This window comes from Argentina silus, assembly GCF_951799395.1.
Source record: "Argentina silus genome assembly, chromosome: 10".
Lineage (NCBI taxonomy): Eukaryota > Metazoa > Chordata > Actinopteri > Argentiniformes > Argentinidae > Argentina > Argentina silus.
In genome coordinates, this window is record NC_139664.1 from 7,806,173 (window position 1) to 7,824,624 (window position 18,452).

General features: G+C 48.9%; 1 protein-coding gene across 2 annotated transcripts; it reads left to right on the forward strand.

Moving 5' to 3' along the window:
• The first annotated feature begins 216 nt into the window (after positions 1 to 216).
• On the forward strand, positions 217 to 18,254 carry chd4b (chromodomain helicase DNA binding protein 4b). 2 transcript variants are annotated; one of them, XM_083679357.1, is made up of 40 exons: positions 217 to 372; positions 852 to 967; positions 1,477 to 1,740; positions 2,026 to 2,144; positions 2,375 to 2,474; positions 2,717 to 2,921; positions 3,243 to 3,364; positions 3,456 to 3,582; positions 3,865 to 4,034; positions 4,729 to 4,980; positions 5,348 to 5,551; positions 5,766 to 5,977; positions 6,061 to 6,192; positions 6,359 to 6,458; positions 6,678 to 6,869; positions 7,183 to 7,383; positions 7,630 to 7,767; positions 7,992 to 8,113; positions 8,306 to 8,479; positions 8,614 to 8,755; positions 8,955 to 9,086; positions 9,232 to 9,349; positions 9,534 to 9,658; positions 10,072 to 10,164; positions 10,322 to 10,466; positions 10,634 to 10,806; positions 11,000 to 11,189; positions 11,791 to 11,877; positions 12,751 to 12,842; positions 13,076 to 13,209; positions 13,384 to 13,528; positions 13,640 to 13,796; positions 14,025 to 14,128; positions 14,264 to 14,528; positions 14,620 to 14,676; positions 14,966 to 15,139; positions 15,270 to 15,378; positions 15,889 to 16,021; positions 16,393 to 16,588; positions 16,728 to 18,254. In XM_083679357.1, the coding sequence occupies exons 1-40, from the start codon at positions 309 to 311 to the stop codon at positions 16,928 to 16,930; spliced, it is 5,988 nt and encodes a 1,995-aa protein (XP_083535483.1). In that variant the 5' UTR covers positions 217 to 308; the 3' UTR covers positions 16,931 to 18,254. The 2 variants fall into 2 exon arrangements, with proteins under 2 accessions (XP_083535483.1, XP_083535484.1); XM_083679358.1 differs by having other exon boundaries at positions 14,623 to 14,676.
• Positions 18,255 to 18,452: the final 198 nt, after the last annotated feature.

Below are 18,452 nucleotides of genomic sequence, written 5' to 3' on the forward strand. Positions count from 1 at the left end.
ATCTCGATGTAATTAGATAGTTAACATGTAAGCACGCAACTGGTCAATAAATTAAATTATGTTCTATTATCATAAAATACCATTTAGATCGTTAATTCAAGCCTATGTTTTTTTTCTTACACAGCGCACCCCCCCCCTCCCCACACCGTCCCCACCACCCTCCACCCCTCCTGGACACCCCCGTTCCATTCTCCACCACCCACACGTCATTTTCTCTCCCTCCTCCCTCGCTGACAAGATCAGGCAAGGCTTGACGAGGAGGGATTAGCTCGCATTAATACTACAAATTAACTCTTCAATATTGAAATATGTCGGGCAGTGAGGACGAGAGGGAGGACTTCGGACCTACAGAGGACCGTTCACTAGTACATGGTAAGAACGCTCAGAGATATTTGTCCAGACTTCAGAAGGTTGGTAAAGCTAGCTAGCTCCTTTAGCGTTAGCTCGCTAGTTTGTCTAGTCAGTCAGCTCATTTTTTATTTTATTTTTTTCAATTTGAAACAAGCAACTGTTTGCAGCTAGTTACCTAGTTTGCTTGAACACTGACTCGGCTTGCAAACTTTCTCTAAAGCAAGCAGAAAGAACAGCAAGCAGCTGCATTTTTGCTATCAATGACGGTGTCGATGTTGTCGAAAGTAGCGTGCGTGCACGCGTGCACGACCATTTGCTGTTTGCCCAGCAAAGTCGTGCGTGTGCGCGGTGAGCATGGCAGTTCGCATGAACGTCTCTATTGTATTATCCAATGTTAAACTAGTTCATATGATTAATCTAAAGTTTGTTTCGTTCATTGAAACTAGTCTCACGTTGTATGTGGACTTGAATTGTAATATTTCTGCCTGTGTCATCCGCAGACGATGAGCCGGAGGAAGCTGCATCTGATGTAGAAGTACCCAAATCGAAGAAGAAGAAGAAAGCCAAGAAGAGCCGCGAGAGCAGGAGCAGCAAGAGGCAGAGAATTCAGAGAGAGGTACAGTATTTTGATATTCACCAGCCAAGTGATCATCACCCCCCTTGGCCTGGAGACTAACTGGTGACACAGATAACCAATTAAAACACTTGACTTGCCTTTAAGCTCATGACCAGTTGAATCTAGAGTGTCAGTAGAGAGTTGGAACAGAAACCCCTCACCTTGAAGCTTTTCGGCTTAAGGGTCAGCAACCCCAGACCTAGCGCCCATCCTGACTGTAGACCTTACCTCTAACATGACCTGTCTTTGCCTTATATGCTATTTTCTACAGGTCCAAGGTTGTCGTTTCTTTGTATTTGTCAGCAAAGTATAAGAGCACAGTACTGTGTAGTTCACCTGTACATTTGACTCGGGTAAGGTTATGGGTCAGCCCCATAGTGATTCTCTCCTTGCTTGTGAAATTACAATTTCAGTTAATTCTCTTAAGTATGGAAATGATGGACTCCTTTACGTAACGGTTAATAGCAGTTCTATATGTTGAAATGTTGTGTTCCTTCCCTGTCTTCCAGGAGTTAGCTGTCAGCTCGCCAGAGCCCCTGATCAGGGAGGAGGCGGTAGAGAGGGATGCGGGAGAGGAGGGAGGAGCAGTGAGGTCAGAGAGTGAGGGCAGCGATTATGCCCCAGGGAGAAAAAAGAAGAAGCGCTCCAGCTCCTCCAAAGACAAGAAGAGGGGAGGAGGAGAGAGGGAGAAAGGAGGAGGCGGCTCATCCAGCTCAAAGAGTAAGCGGAAAGAACCAGAACCCGAGGACGATGAGGATGACGACGATAGCCAGGTAAGGATGAAGGAGAAGAAGGGAGGAGAGAGAGTCGTTTGGAGCTATTTGTGTTGGAAGTAAACTAGTTGTGCTAAACTGAGAGAACCACTTGTTCCATGTTGTGTAGTGGCTAGAGCAGTGCTTTTTGCAGTGCAGAATCAATGGGATTTAGTCAGAGTAATGGTAGGGCAAATGCTTGTTTAGTTTCCTTACTGTAAGCACACATTTCCAGTCTCCTTGGGAAAGAGCCTTGGCTCAATGATCTTAAATTAAGTGATTTCCTTAACCCCCCTCCCTTCACAGGAGCCCAAGAGCTCCACACAGTTGCTGGAGGACTGGGGGATGAAGGACATCGACCATGTCTTCACTCAGGAAGACTACAGCTCTCTCACCAACTACAAGGCCTTCAGCCAGTTTGTCAGGTATAGTAGCTATCGACCTTCCTCTCATGTTATTTTCTATCTTTAGTGATTGTGTTGGCAACGTCCAAGCTGTTTTCCCAACTGTATGATTCAATACCGGTGCAACTCTACTGTTTTGCTGTGGACCTGCTCAGCCAAATTGACTACCACTCACCTCAATTGACTACCTATTAGTCCCCAGTCCTTCCCCACAACTTACCCCCTTCTCTTCCTCTACGTTGTCTCCACAGGCCCCTCATCGCAGCAAAGAACCCTAAGATCGCTGTGTCCAAGATGATGACATTGATGATGGCCAAGTGGAGGGAGTTCAGCACCAACAACCCTCTGAAGGTAGGCCAATCCAGCCCTGAAGGGGGGGGGGGTAGTATTCAGGTATTCAAAGCGTTTTACTTCAGGTATTCAAAGAGTTTTACTTTGTCTGGGTAGGAGGAGACTCATGTCATAGTCTGTGTTGCCAATGTGTAACACCCATCCTAGTTATTTTAAACTTTGAATCCAATGCTCCTGTTTCAATACGTTTCACTCAAGCCAAGCAACGCTCCTCATTTTCTCTCTGTTCTGACCTCATGTAGGGCTGTGCAAGCGCTAATGCAGCCCTGGCAGCCGCCAACGTGGCTGCAGCTGTGGAGAGCATGGTGGTGGCGGGGTCAGAAGGAGGAGAGACAGGGTCAGGGGCCGCCGCCTCACCTGAGCCAGCCCCCGCACCTGTAGCTGCACCCCCACCCCCTGCACCTCCCCTACCTCCACTCCGCAAGGCCAAGACCAAAGAGGGCAAAGGTGAGGCAGGGTGTTGGGGGACGTTGATGGAAAATGTTTGACCTACTAAGACAAGCCTGTGTATTATTCATCTGTCCTACTTCTGTATAGCAGCTAGGCTATGTTTGGTTTTAATGGCTGCTCTTGCATAGGGGTGAACGTACAGTGAAAGGAGTTTCTATATATTGTTGATGACATTATTGTACAATGTAAACATAAATATATACTTCCTGTCATTAGCATTTCAAAATATACAGAGAAATTCGTGATACTACGATTTCATAGTGTAATATAAGAGTGTCTCTACCTCCTTACTAACATAACTGTGTATGTTCCCTGCAGGTCCCAATGCTCGCAGGAGGTCCAAGCCCACCCCTAAGGCCCAGCCCAAGCCCAAACCCAAGAAGGTGGCTCCACTCAAGATCAAACTGGGCGGCTTCAACAGCAAAAGGAAGCGCTCCTCTGTAAGAATATAAACCAACCATTTCCCTATTTACTTGGGGCGTTTACCCCTAGCCCACAACGCCATCAATTATTCCTTCGTTTCTTTTCCAGAGTGAAGAAGATGAGCCGGACGTGGACAGTGACTTTGACGACGGTGCCTTCTCCGTCTCAGATGGCTCCAACAGCCGCAGCAGCCGCTCCAAGAAGAAGGCCAAGAGTTCCAAGAAGAAGAAGAAAGGTTGGCATGCAAACCAAACAATGCCCTCAGCTACAGAGATATCGTTGAAGAGCACTGGTGAAGTTCCTTGTTTCAGGAGGTCCACGGGGGGGGGGGGGGGGGCATGCTTTGGTTCCAGGAAGGGTTAGGCTTAGTGTAAGGGTCAAGGTTGAGGTTAGGATTAGTGTTTTAAAATCTCATTTCGTGGATCAAAGGCGCAGAACATCTGTCCTCTGTCCCATCCATCCCCAGTTATTGTTTTGAGAGGATTTCAACTCACTCCTTGCCCTCTCTCTCGCTCAGTGGACGAGGATGCTGATGGCTATGAGACGGACCACCAAGACTACTGCGAGGTGTGTCAGCAGGGAGGGGAGATCATCCTGTGTGACACCTGCCCAAGAGCCTACCACATGGTCTGCCTGGACCCCGACATGGAGAAGGCCCCAGAGGGCAAGTGGAGCTGCCCCCACTGTGTGAGTACCCCAGAGCTCTGGTTATTACTTTCTTCCTCTCTACTGGGTTTTGGGTTAGGTAAGACTAGACGCTAACCAATCACATTGGGCTGCAGTTACAGCCCTTTACCTGCCTGAACACCTTCTAAGGCCTAGTTGGAATTATGTCTGGTTGGAAAACAACTGCTAGACCTGACTTGAAGTTATATACCTACGGTCGACCTCCCACCTGAAGGGACAGGAATAGGCATGATTGAAATGGGCTATTAGGAGCTTCTGCCATATTGCTTACACCTATCCGGTTCCAATTGGATTTTGTGTTGTGGTGTTGATGACTTTGTGGTTCTGACATTTCTCTATCCATGCTCTTCTCCATGCTGCTCTTTCTCTACCTCCCTCCCTCCCTCCCTTTGTCCTTCATCTCTCCCCCTCCCTGCCCCTTCCCTCTACTCCTGCCGCCTGTCGCCCCTCCTGCCCTCTCCACTCTCCACCTCCCCCCTCTTCCACCCCCCCCCTCCCCCAACCCTCCATTCTCCCCCTCATGCGCTCTTTTTCCCCTCCCCCTCTTTTTCCCTCGCTCACTCCCCCACCCACCCCTCCTCCTTCCCCCCCCCTTCTGGCACGCTTGATCCGCCCCCCCACCTCCCCCTCCCTTCCGCATACCTCTCCCCCCCTCCCCCCTTCTCCCTCCCCTCCCTTGCCTCTATCTCTGCAGGAGAAGGAGGGGATCCAGTGGGAGGCCAGAGAGGAGTCTGAGGGGGAGGTGGAGGAGGAGGAGGAGGAGGAGAGGAGGGATGAAGTAGGGGTAGAGGAGGAGGACGACCACCACATTGAGTTCTGCAGGGTGTGTAAGGACGGTGGAGAGCTGCTGTGCTGTGACACATGCCCCTCCTCCTACCACATCCACTGCCTCAACCCCCCCCTCCCAGAAATACCCAACGGGGAATGGATCTGCCCACGCTGCACGGTGAGCCCCCCCTCCCCCCCTGCTCCCCCGCTCCCTGTGTGTGCACGCGGGCGTGTGCTTGTGCGTTCGTGCGTTCATGTGTGTTCGTGCATTCATTCATTCAGTGTCTGGGTGAGAGAACGAGAACAATTGAGAATGTCATACAGTATCAGATTTGCGTTTTTGTCTGGTAATGTGAGAGTATGTGCACTGGATTTTATGGTGCATTAGTGTATGCATTTCCAGAGACAATATTAGCCTTTATTTTGCTGCATGTGTGGGTGTCTAAACCTACATTATTTGAACTGCATCAACGATGCAGTCAGCTATGCGTCAGATACTTTACAATGAGTCTTAACGCCTCTCCTCTACCCCCTCCCCTTGGCAGTGCCCTGGGATGAAGGGTAAAGTCCAAAAGGTTCTAACGTGGCGCTGGGGTGAGCCTCCGGCCTCCACACCTGTTCCCCGGCCCCTTGACCTCCCAGCCGACTCCCCTGACCCTGCGCCATTGGCTGGTCGCCGTGAAAGGGAGTTCTTTGTGAAGTGGTGCAACATGTCCTACTGGCACTGCTCTTGGGTCCAGGAGCTACAGGTAATACTAGCAACACACACACACACACACACACACACACACACACCCCAATACATCAAGAAGCCAAATGAGTATGGACACACTCTTAGTACATCTTTTTGTCCTGCTAACATTACACGTCTCATACAAGGACAGGTTTAGGTATCCACATTTACTTCCCTGTGTTGTGATGCGTCCCTGTTCTCCTTGCTCACTCTTTCTCTCCATTGTCCAGTTGGAGCTGAACTGCCAGGTGATGTACCGTAACTACCAGAGGAAGACAGACATGGACGACCCCCCGCCAGTGGACTTTGGCATCGAGGGAGACGACACCAAGAGCACGAAGAGGAAGAACAAGGACCCTCTCTACGTGCACATGGAGCAGGAGTTCTACCGCTACGGAGTCAAGATGGAGTGGTTGATGATCCACCGCATCCTCAACCACAGGTAGGATACACACTGAAGCATACCTGCACTCACACCTCTGACACATGCCACCTCACCTCACCGTTCCTCTCTCTCTCACACAGTGTGGATAAGAAGAACAACGTACACTACCTGATCAAGTGGAGGGATCTGCAGTACGACCAGTCATCCTGGGAGAGTGAGGAGATGGACGTCCCCGATTTTGACACATACAAGCAGACCTACTGGAACCACAGGTACGCGTGCGTGCACATACACACATACAGACACACACACACACACATATATATATATATATATATATATATATATATATATACACACACCATCTCTCTTTTAATTTCTATCCCCTCTGAGATCTTTCTCTTTCCTTCTCTCTCTCCCTCTCTCTCTCTCTGTCAGGGAGTTGATGAAGGGTGAGGAAGGCAGGCCTGGTAAGAAGCTGAAGAAGATGGCCAAAGTGAAGAAGTCTGAGAGACCCCCTGCTAACCCAGTGGTGGATGTAAGAATATACAATACATCACTCCTTTAGAGTAGTGTGCCAATGCTACCAAGGCTACTTAGGACTCATTATATTAGCCTACAGACTATCAGTTGTATGCTCATGAATAGACTGTAAAACTGTAGGTGGTGACTTTGTGGTCACACGTCCCAGTTAGCTTGGTTACTGATGCTGAATATTGCCAGATTATAATGATATAATTGTGTTCCCCTCCTCTAGCCCACCATCAAGTTTGACCGCCAGCCGGAGTACCTAGAAACTACTGGGGGCACGCTGCACCCCTACCAGCTGGAGGGACTTAACTGGCTGCGCTTCTCCTGGGCACAGGCCACAGATACCATCCTGGCTGATGAGATGGGCCTGGGGAAGACTGTACAGACTGCAGTCTTCCTCTACTCACTCTACAAAGAGGTGTGTGCGTGTGCGTGTGCGCACGTGCGCTTCCTTGGGCCCCCTGCACTCGTTCCACTCAAGATTATTTCAGTGGCATTTGTCGCCTCGTCCTGTCTGCCCTCCCCTGTCAGTCAGTGTCAGCGGGCGGAGAGTCAGACCTGTGACGTATACTAACTCCGCCCATTCAAAGGGGACTCGTCCAAAGAGAGGGACTCTGTCCTAAAGGCAGGGCGGAACAAACGCCTTATACATCTCCAGTTAGATTTAAGGATGTTTTTTCCTCACCACCATTGACTGTTATTAACCTCTGACCTTTGCCCCCTCCCCCCAGGGTCACTCCAAGGGTCCGTTCCTGGTGAGTGCCCCGCTGTCCACCATCATCAACTGGGAGAGAGAATTTGAGATGTGGGCCCCAGACATGTATGTGGTCACCTACGTAGGGGACAAGGACAGCAGGGCTGTCATCAGAGAGAACGAGTTTTCCTTTGAAGATAACGCCATCCGCGGAGGCAAGAAGGCCTCCAAGATGAAGGTGAGAGAGAGAGAGAGAGAGAGAGAGGGATGGAAGGAGGAGGTTGACGTAGGGGCTGAAAGGGAGGTGGGAAGGTGGAGAAGGAGAGATGTGTAGTTATATATGCTGGAGGATCTCAATAGTCAACATTTTTATGTTTCACCTCTGCGACTGTCTTCCACACTATCCTTTAGAGTGTGGTGATGTCACAGTGATGTCATACCCTGATATAACCCTTCTATTCCTCCCTCACTCTGCGCCCTGCAGAAAGACTCGTCTGTGAAGTTCCACGTGCTGCTGACATCCTATGAGTTGATCACCATTGACCAGGCGGTGCTTGGCTCCATAGACTGGGCCTGTCTGGTGGTGGATGAGGCCCACAGGCTCAAGAACAACCAGTCCAAGGTGAGACACAGACAGACAGACAGACACACACACCAGTAATTCTACTAGTTCCAGTGAATAGACATAGCTAAATACACTATGACCTTTAGAATCAGCCCACGATGAGAGACACACCAGGATCCCCAGGACAGGATCTTTTATTGCAATCCACTTGTGTGAAAATGCTCCTACGCCGCATGTGTAGTTGTTAACACCATTGTTTTTTTCCCTGCTCTCTGCTCCAGTTCTTCCGGATTCTGAATAACTACCCCCTCCAGCACAAGCTGCTGCTGACTGGTACTCCTCTACAGAACAACCTGGAGGAGCTTTTCCACCTGCTCAACTTCCTCACCCCAGTGAGATTCTGGTAAGTGTGTGTGTGTACGTCTATGTGTGTACATGTGTGCGCATGTGTGTCTCTGCTGTTATCTCTCTCCCAGGCTGTCATTCTCTCTCTTTGAAGTAGGGGAGATTGGTTGAAATGGAGTATGTGTGTATTGATAGTGTCCACAGGCACAAACTGACTCTCTCTCTCTCCACCCCTCTCCCCTCTCCACAGTAACCTTGAGGGTTTCCTGGAGGAGTTTGCCGACATTGCCAAAGAGGACCAGATCAAGAAGCTGCACGACATGCTGGGTCCGCACATGCTCAGGAGACTGAAGGCCGACGTCTTCAAACACATGCCCTCCAAGTCCGAGCTCATCGTCAGAGTGGAACTCAGCCCCATGCAGAAGTGAGTGATGGGGAAAGGGGGGGGGGGTGAGTGGAATGGAGGAGAGGCGATTTGAGAAAGAGAGCGAGCTCGTAGATAGTTAAGTGTAAAACATTTTTTTCATAACATGCTTTTCTTCCCTTGTTGTGACCCAGGAAGTACTATAAGTTTATCTTGACGCGTAACTTTGAGGCCCTGAACACCCGTGGTGGAGGAAACCAAGTGTCCCTGCTCAATGTGGTGATGGACCTCAAGAAGTGCTGCAACCACCCCTACCTCTTTCCTGGAGCTGCAATGGTATGATCCAAACCCATTTGTTGCGTCATAGACGGTACCACAGATTTATTTCTCAAGGGAGGGTTGCAATCTGTTTGATATGGAATGTTACAAAAAGGGTTAGGTTTGAATTTTAGTTGACGCTGGTTATGATTAGGGAAACCTAAGGTATGGACATTTTGATAAATTGATAAATATAACTTTTATTGATTGACTGCAGGAGGCGCCAAAGATTCCAAATGGAATGTACGAGGGCAGTGCCCTCACCAAGGCCTCTGGGAAACTGACGCTGCTTCAGAAGATGATGACGAAACTGAAGGAGGGAGGACACAGAGTGCTTGTATTCTCTCAGGTATGTATACACACACACACACACACACACACACACACACACACACACACAGTCCTCTCATCTTTCCACACCCCTCTGTCTACATGGTTTACATACTAGTCTCACACACGTCCTAAATCTCTTCTCTCTTTCTCTCCCCTGTTAGATGACTAAGATGTTGGACCTGCTGGAGGACTTCCTGGAGAACGAGGGTTACAAGTACGAGAGGATCGACGGAGGTGTGACGGGAGGCATGAGACAGGAGGCCATCGACCGCTTCAACGGTGAGACACACACACACAGTGGCCATGGATGTTTGTTTCAAATCCCCTTTCCCCATCTGCATGCCTTTACTCTGACCATCACTGATCTGTTATTGTTTGCTGTTCTCATCTCCCTCCCTCTCTGTCTTCCTTACGTGTCTCTCCCTCCCTCCCTCCCTCCCTCCCTCCCTCTCTCCTCCCACAGCTCCTGGTGCTCCTCAGTTTGCTTTCCTGCTCTCCACCAGAGCCGGGGGTTTGGGCATCAATCTGGCAACCGCCGACACTGTTGTTATATACGACTCCGACTGGAACCCCCACAACGACATCCAGGTACACGCAACCACACACGCCTTTATCAAATATGATGTTCAGGTGGCCTAGGGTGGTCCAATGGTCTAGCACCACAGCCTACAGTGCACACACACGCCCATGTCGGCATGGGTTAGAATCCGGCCCATGTCCTGCTGACATGCTGTCTCCTCCTTACTTTCCTGTCTCTCTCCACTGAAAAAAAATGTGAGTGGGACTGCCCCACTGAACAAAAAAAAAACTATACAAAATAAATAATAATAATACGTACAGACACACACACACACACACTCAGTCAACCACAAGTCTGTCACTCACACTGCCGAGTTCCCACTGATAGATGTGCCCATTTCTCTTCATCCTGACTAAGCATGGTTAGTCACCACTTCTCTCTCTCTCTTCTTTATTTCTCCCTCCCTCCCTCCCTGCTACAGGCGTTCAGTAGAGCTCACCGTATTGGTCAGAACAAGAAGGTGATGATCTATCGCTTTGTTACCAAGGCGTCTGTGGAGGAGAGGATCACCCAGGTAAGTCATTAAGCATATACACAGACTATCATGATATGTAACCCAAACAATAACACTCCAATATCTTCAAAAGGCCCCTTTAACGTTTTAGCCTTCAGATCTTCGCTTCCCCTGTAAGTCATCCAATTCTCCTCTTCCCTCCTGTCCCTCCTCCCAGGTGGCTAAGAAGAAGATGATGTTGACCCACCTGGTGGTGCGGCCCGGCCTGGGCTCCAAGACCGGCTCCATGTCCAAACAGGAGCTGGACGACATCCTCAAGTTTGGAACAGAGGAGCTGTTCAAGGACGAGTTGGCGCGAGTGGGTGAGTTAGCAGACCCGGACAATTACGTCTCCCTCTACTACTGTCTGACAAAACAGTTTGAGAACCTCATTCACTCCTTCTTTTGATTCTCTCCCCCCCCCCCCCCCCCCCTCATCTCTCCTTTACATCCTTGCCCTCCTTCCACCATTCCCTTCTCCCTCCGTCAGGCGAAACCAAGGAGGATGACAGCAGTGTGATCCACTATGACGACAAGGCCATCGACCGTCTGTTGGACCGGAACCAGAAGATCGAGTCAGAGGACACAGAGATCCAGAGCATGAACGAATACCTCAGTTCCTTCAAAGTTGCCCAATACGTGGTCAAAGACGAGGAAGAAGAGGTGTGTGTGTGTGTGTGTGTGTTTGACATGATGAGCAGTATTTGTGGACCCAAACTTCTGTGTGTGTGTGTATATATGTATGTGTTGAGGAGATTTGTGATCAGCAGTGTGTGATTTGTGATCAGCAGTGTGGACCCATATTTGTAAGAGTGTGTGTGCACCTGCCCATTGTTAACTTGCCTGTGTGTTCCAGGAGGAGGAGGTGCAGCGTGAGGTGATCAAACAGGAGGAGAGCGTAGACCCAGACTATTGGGAGAAGCTGCTCCGGCACCACTACGAGCAGCAGCAGGAGGACCTGGCCCGTAACCTGGGCAAGGGCAAGAGGACCCGCAAACCTGTCAACTACAACGATGGTTCACAGGAGGACCGGGGTAGTAGACGGGGTAAAGAACAACGTAACTGTTTTGACCTACTCTACGTGTGTGGATGTGTGTGACTGTAGAGTGGGTACTCTATGGTAGGGTGTGGGTGTGTGTGTGTGGGGGGGGGGGGGGGGTTGTTTGTGTTTCTGTGTGTGGGGGACTTTTGTTTGTGTCTTTGTTCCATTTGTATGTGTATTTGTGTTTAAGGTGTCCACAGTAATTAAGTGACCCCTTGCCTGTATGCGGTGCGGTGGGGTGGTACTGTCTGTATAACAGCAGCTCCAAAGATGCTGATGGTTTAGGATGTGTATGCTAACACATTCACAGCCCTTTCCTCTTTGGCACCTCATGTAGATCTAAAAGGATTTTGATGGATATAAACAATACAGTTACAGTTCCACCTCGCCATATTGTAATAGTGTGTACACCTCTGGATATGTGCCTAGCGGTAGGGCCTGGGGACCCATTCAGGATTGGGCATCACTCTGTCTTTGTAGACATGGGATAATGGGTTTCTCTGTTTCTCTCACTCTCTTCTTTTCTCTGTTTGTGTTCTGAACCTGTGTTTGTGTCTGGCTAAAAATCCTATTTCTCTCCCCACCTCTCTCCATGGCTGGTTCAGATTGGCAGGAGGATCTGTCTGACAACCAGTCAGACTACTCGGTGGCCTCGGAGGAGGGAGATGAGGACTTTGATGAGCGTTCCGAAGGTAACAGACTATTGTTATGAAATGTGTGCAATTCAGAGGATAACAGACACACATTTAGAACATTTTGTGTAAATCTAAGGATGAATTCTATGTGATTGTGAATATTTAAGGGATTTGTTCCTCAAGAGTTAATCGAAAGCGACAATCAATTAACATTTTGGAGGCAAAAACAGCAGTTAACGCAGGGCGCCACGAGCGATGTCAACAAGTGTTGTGTTCTTTGATCTTTGTAGTTAATGATCACGTAAGGCTGATGATTACGTTTCGTCTTGATACGTTGTACGTGCACAATATAGTAGGGCAGAGGCAAACTTCATCTCAGTGTGCGACAGATGAGAGCTTGACAATTCTCGTCCTCCAGTTTCGGACATCGGTGTTAACATGTTTGTGGAGGGAGTCCTGTAGTAGTATTCACATGCTAGGCTAGCTGCTAGCGAATGTTCACTTTCCGTTTATAACTCGGGGGGGGGGGGGGGGGGGGGGGAATTTCATTTATTGAACTTGATGTGCAGCGACGCAAATACATTTTAGCTTTGTCTGTGAAAGCTGAGTGAGTTGATGCAGTTCCAATGTAGCAATGTAGGTCCACCTGTCAATCAAGTGCCTGTGTCATATTTTATAACGCTACCTTAGCTTTATTCCCTCAAAGGATAGGAGGGGGTAGGGGTAACTCTGTCAGTGGATTAACATTGCGTACCACAATGTGTAGCCTACTGTTTATTTTGGGGATACTACTATCAAATGTCCCACTTTTGCCATAATTGTTTACATTTCTTGAGTGTAGTCCGAACTGCGTGTGTGAGAGAGAGAGAACTAGGTAGGTCTATTAGCTACAGATTAATGACACTGATTCTGTGTGTCTCTCCCTTCCAGCCAACTCTCGCAGACCAAACCGTAAGGGGATGAGGAATGACAGGGACAAACCACTGCCCCCCCTGCTGGCCAGAGTGGGAGGCAATATCGAGGTCAGTTGGCAACCTGTCTCTCTCTCTCTCTCTCCTTTCTTTCTCATTCCAATTCTATTTCCATTGTAAGTCTTTCTCTATATCTACTTGTTTTGCCACTGCTTTCACTTCCGTCTTTAGGCTGTCCTGTCCCTCTCTACCACTCGTGACTCCACCTTTTTACAGTACTTGTTTCGCTGCAATCTCTTACCCTCCCCCGCTCTCTCCCTCCATCTCCCCTCTCTCTCTCTCAGGTGTTGGGCTTTAACGCACGCCAGAGAAAGGCCTTCTTGAATGCAGTGATGCGTTATGGCATGCCTCCCCAGGATGCCTTCACCACCCAGTGGCTTGTCAGAGACCTGCGGGGGAAGTCAGAGAAAGAGTTCAAGTAAGAGTGTGTCTGTGTGTGTTTGTCTGTGTCGGTGTCTCACTACTACATGTGTTTACTGTGGCTTTATGTGTGCATTTGTATACATGTATTTGTGGAAGGGTATAGAAGGATTCACATAATTGTTTTGTGTCTGTGATGAGCTTTGTGATGAACGTCCCTCCTCTCTCCCAGGGCGTATGTCTCTCTCTTCATGCGTCACCTCTGTGAGCCGGGGGCCGACGGCGCAGAGACCTTTGCCGATGGCGTTCCGCGAGAGGGGTTGTCACGGCAGCACGTGCTCACCCGCATTGGCGTGATGTCACTGATCAGGAAGAAGGTAAGCAATGTGGCTGGCTGGTCGTCATGGGAATGTCAATCTCTATTGTGTGATAAAGGATGATGGTCTTGAATCCCTCATGTTGACTTGATTTAATTGATTGATTGACAGGTGCAGGAGTTTGAGCATGTGAACGGCCAGTGGTCCATGCCCTGGATGATGGAGCTGGAGGAGAATAAGAGAGCAGCAGCGTTGGCTCTGGGAGAAGACCCCAAGACGCCCTCTACTGGCACCCCTGCAGACACGCAGCCCAACACCCCCGCCCCAGGTACACACACACACACACACACACGCCAACACCAGCCAGTTACAGTCAGACACACGCACGCACACCAGTCCAAACACAGGAAGGAAGAAGAAGAAAAAGGGGAAGAAGAAAAAAATGCTCAATCTCTATTTCTCTTATCCTCTTCCCCTCTCTCCCTTTCTGTCCTGATTCTTTCTCTTTTTTTCCATCTCACCCTCCTCTCTCCTTCTATCTGCACTGTTCTCACAGAGGACCTCACCAAGTGTGAAGACATTGCCAAGGAGACAGAAGTAAAGAAGGAAGGAGAGGGAGAAAAGGAGGGCAAAGGACCCAACAAGTCAGAGGATCCTGAGGTGAGTGCTTTCCTCTTTCTCTCTCTCTCTCTCTCTCTCTCTCTCTCTCCAGTGAGTAGTACAGTACTCGGCAAATAGATGGATGATGTTTGTCATGTCTGAAACCCTAACCTGAACCCGACCTCCCCTGCCCAGATCATTGAAATCCCAGATGAGACAGAAAAACCAGCGATCCCCGAAAAGAAAGAGAGCGAGAGAGATGCCACCATGACCAAGGAGGAGAAGGACAAGGAGAGTGGCTTAGCAGACAAAGAAAAGGAGGAGCCAGAAGAGAAGGAAAAGGAAAAGGAGGAGAAGGAGAGGTCCTCTGAGACCGCGGAGGACAAGAAGAATGACTACACAGAGGTCAAGGGTGAAGGGTCAGAGAGCTCGGCAGGGTCAGAGGAGTCTAAACCTAAAGGTGAGCCTGAGAGTCTGGTGGAGATGTGAGGAAGTGCTTTTACCTGTCGCCTTGGCTTGTGACTTGACCTGTTGTTTTACCTTCCTTCCAGCAGAGGAGAGCAAAGAGGAGAAGATGGACACCAGTCCCCCTGCAGATGAGAAGAAAGGTAGATTCACCCCACCACACACTCTCTCTCTCCCCTGCCTCCCTCCCTCGCACCGCAAAAGGCACTTACATTTACATTACATTTATGGCATTTAGCAGACGCCTTTATCCAAAGCGACTTACAACAAATACATTTGTTTAAGTAAGTGAATCATCTATCCAAGAGTCATCATAAGACGAAGTAATCAATGCTCACACCAGGGGCCATTGGAAGTCGCAATGCCAGAAGCCTTTATAAACACTTTATAAAGCCTTTATAAACACTTATCCAGTGTTTCCCCTTTTTTCAGAACAAAAAGAGGAGAAGGATGGATTGAAGATGGAGGAGTCTGGCAAGCTGCAGAACGGAGAGAACGCCACCAAAGAAGGAGCAGCCGCTACAGCGGTGGTGAATGTGAGCGAAGAGAAGAAGAAAGCTACCAAACAGAGGTTCATGTTCAACATTGCAGATGGAGGATTCACAGGTACACACACACACACACACACACACACACACACACACACACACACACACAGGATTTATCGAATGAACGATTTCGTTCTGAAGTCAAACAATTGTTGCTTATAATTAACCACACCACCCTCTCTCTCCAGAGCTCCACTCTCTGTGGCAGAACGAGGAGAGGGCTGCCACCGTCACCAAGAAGACCTTTGAGATCTGGCACCGTCGTCATGACTACTGGCTGTTGGCTGGCATCATACAGTATCCTTTCATCTTGCTGAGCAGGGTTGGGGGGTCTAACATGGTCCTCTGTTGCTCAGTTGGTAGAGCATGGCATTAACAACGCTAAGGTTGTGTGTTTGATTCCCGCTGGGACCATATATACTGAAAAATGTATGCACTCACTGCAATGTAAGTCGCTTTGGTTAACAGCGTCAGCTAAATGGCATATATATATATATATATAACATGGCTCAAGTGGCTGTGGTAGACAATACATGCAGCATACATGTACACATTACTGTAATACAAAATAACTATGTTCGAAGTATCGTCAGGTGTACACTTGCAGTACATATAGAAAGAGAGAGAAATGCGGTTTAGATAGAAATGCGGTTTAAAACAGCGGTCAGTGTTTGGAGTTTAATGAAGACTAACTTAAACACACAATGAGGGGTCAGGGATTGTGTTTGAGGTCGTCACTGGAACTGACTTTGGGACCAGCAAGTGATCGAAAAAGAAGTTATGCCCTTTGACCCAGACGCCTCTCAGACACGGCTACGCGCGCTGGCAGGATGTGCAGAACGACGTCAAGTACGCCATCCTCAACGAGCCCTTCAAAGGGGAGATGAGCCGAGGGAACTTCCTGGAGATCAAAAACAAGTTCCTGGCCCGCAGGTTCAAGGTGGGCTGGCTGAACCTGAATTCTGTTTTTGTGAAAAAATGTTCCTTTCAGTTTCTGTCTCGTTCTCTGCCGTCTCACTCTGTCGTACCCCTCTCTGTTTTGCATCTCTTGACTCGCCTCTTGCCTCTCTTAACCTCCCTGTCTCCGCCCCTCCCCCTCTCTCCCCATCTCTGTTGTTATTGACTGTCTACATCCTTCACTTATCTGCTCCTTGCCTCACTTCTCTCTGAGGATCTGGTCAATCATTCATCTCTTCCACCCTTCATGTCAGTCCCTCTTACTCTCTCTGTACCTGTCCTTAAACCCTCCCTCTCCTTTGCCCTCTCTCATACCTCATGTCTCTCTCTCTCTCTCTCTCTCTCCTTGTGTAGTTATTGGAGCAGGCGTTAGTGATTGAGGAGCAGCTTCGCAGGGCAGCCTATCTGAACATGTCTGAAGACCCAGCCCACCCCTCCATGGCTCTCAACACCCGCTTCAGTGAGGTGGAGTGTCTGGCTGAGTCCCACCAACACCTCAGCAAGGAGTCTATGTCCGGGAACAAGCCTGCCAACGCAGTTCTGCACAAAGGTGATTAACGTTTGAATATGAAGATTATCATGATGATAATGGCAACTCTTCACATCCCCCAATGCTCAAACAGCTCTGTGTCAATGTAAAGAAAGGGTGGTGGTGGTGATGATGGTAGTAACTCTTCCTCCTCCTTCAGTGCTCAAACAGCTTGAGGAGCTTCTCAGCGACATGAAGGCCGACGTCACCCGTCTCCCGGCAACCATCGCTAGGATACCACCCGTCGCCGTGCGTCTTCAGATGTCAGAGAGGAACATCCTGAGCCGACTGGCCAGCCGGGCCTCAGAGGCCACCGGCCAGAGCCAATCACAGACCACACAGCAGATGCAGGTGCCACGCTGACCAATCCCGTCCAACCCCTCACAGGTGTCCACCCTCTTGCGTTCAGGAATTGGAGACTGACACCCCCCCCATTTCACTCTGTATAGCAACGTCCCCCCACTTCACTGTATAGCAACGTCCCCCCAACATGTACAGCAGAGTAGGATCTCTCTACCTCCCCGTCACCCCCACCAACACCCCCATTATCGACACAGCAAGAGTCAAAACAATGCTGCCTATTTGTCACTTGAAGACACCTGGAACCATGGAATTAGAATTGAATGGTAATACCCATTCTATCTGTTCTAACTCTATGCCTGGAACAGTCTTTCTTTCCCTTCTGGGAACTCACACCTACCTATCTCAACTCAAACACTGTCTGTGTCTGTGTTTTCCTCACCTGAACAGCAGGTCGTTTCACTGTACCTGCCCTGCCTGCGTCTCTATTAGCAGGCACCAGTGTGTACATGTACCTGTCCCATAGAACTACATTGGGTAGAGCGGACATTCTTATTCATAGCAGAGTTCTAGATCCTAGGGTATGAGATGAGGACTCGTCGTATGTGTGCTGAGGTTTGGAGTGTTTGACTGGTTGTTGCTTTAGTTAACAATGTAATGACTCAGAATCCAGTGAGTTGTGTTTGTTAGCCTATGTTTCATGTTGACGTTGGTGGGTCCATGTAAAATCATGTGGAATTTAGAACCATGTCTGTTCTTCCCTTTCGATTTCTATGTTCTTACCTTCAGTGTGTGTGCGTGCGTGTGTGTGTGTGTGTGTGTGCGTGTGTGTGTGTGTGTGCGTGTGTGTGTGTGTGTGTGCGCGCGTGTGTGTGCGCGCGTGTGTGTGTGCGCGTGCGTGCAGCAGGGCATACTGATGTGCATCTCTACTGCAGGCTGCTCTAGACTTCACCAGAGAGACTGTTATTAACTATGAAGTGTTGATGCTTAATTAGAATAATGCCAACCTGGTTGGTTTTCTGTCCCCCTCTGCTCCCCCTCACCTGTGTATTCAGGTGACCTAACACTAGCCTGTGATTGGCTCCCCTCCTTTCTTTGACCATGCCCCATCCTGTACCTCTACATTCCTGATTGGTTTCTGGACAATTGCAACACAAATTTGTTCCCGGAGGCCTCTGCCCTCTTTTCGTCTAAATAAGGACATGCAATAGCTCCACAAGTTTTGACACATGGGACGGCATCGAAGATGGCAATCTAATTTAATTTCTTACAGTCTAATGTTTTTGTTCTTTTACAATTTTAAATATTATTATGGTTACCACCTTGTTGTTTTTATCGTTACAGTTTCTTTATGAGGACTACAATAAAAAGGGTAACAGTTTGTGAAGATTGTGTCCTTGTTTATTTTTCATTTGTTTGAATGAGTGAGTGAAAAGGGTCGGGAAGCAAATGAGGTTGGTTTGAAGGAGACGGAAAGAAAAAAGAAAAAAAAAAGCCTTGCAATCGTTGTGGTGGCAACCTCCTCATACATGTCTCCACGCATCACACCGTAATGGTTTATGAAACTCCTTAGTTTAATACGTTT

What these genes read in the sequence shown, in the direction of transcription:
- chd4b (XM_083679357.1), top strand. Translation starts at nt 309, where the DNA reads ATGTCGGGCAGTGAGGACGAGAGGGAGGACTTCGGACCTACAGAGGAC. An exon ending in GGCAGAGAATTCAGAGAGAG is followed by an intron (nt 968 to 1,476) that starts GTACAGTATTTT and finishes CCTGTCTTCCAG; the next exon opens with GAGTTAGCTGTCAGCTCGCC. An exon ending in CAGACCTACTGGAACCACAG is followed by an intron (nt 6,193 to 6,358) that starts GTACGCGTGCGT and finishes TCTCTCTGTCAG; the next exon opens with GGAGTTGATGAAGGGTGAGG.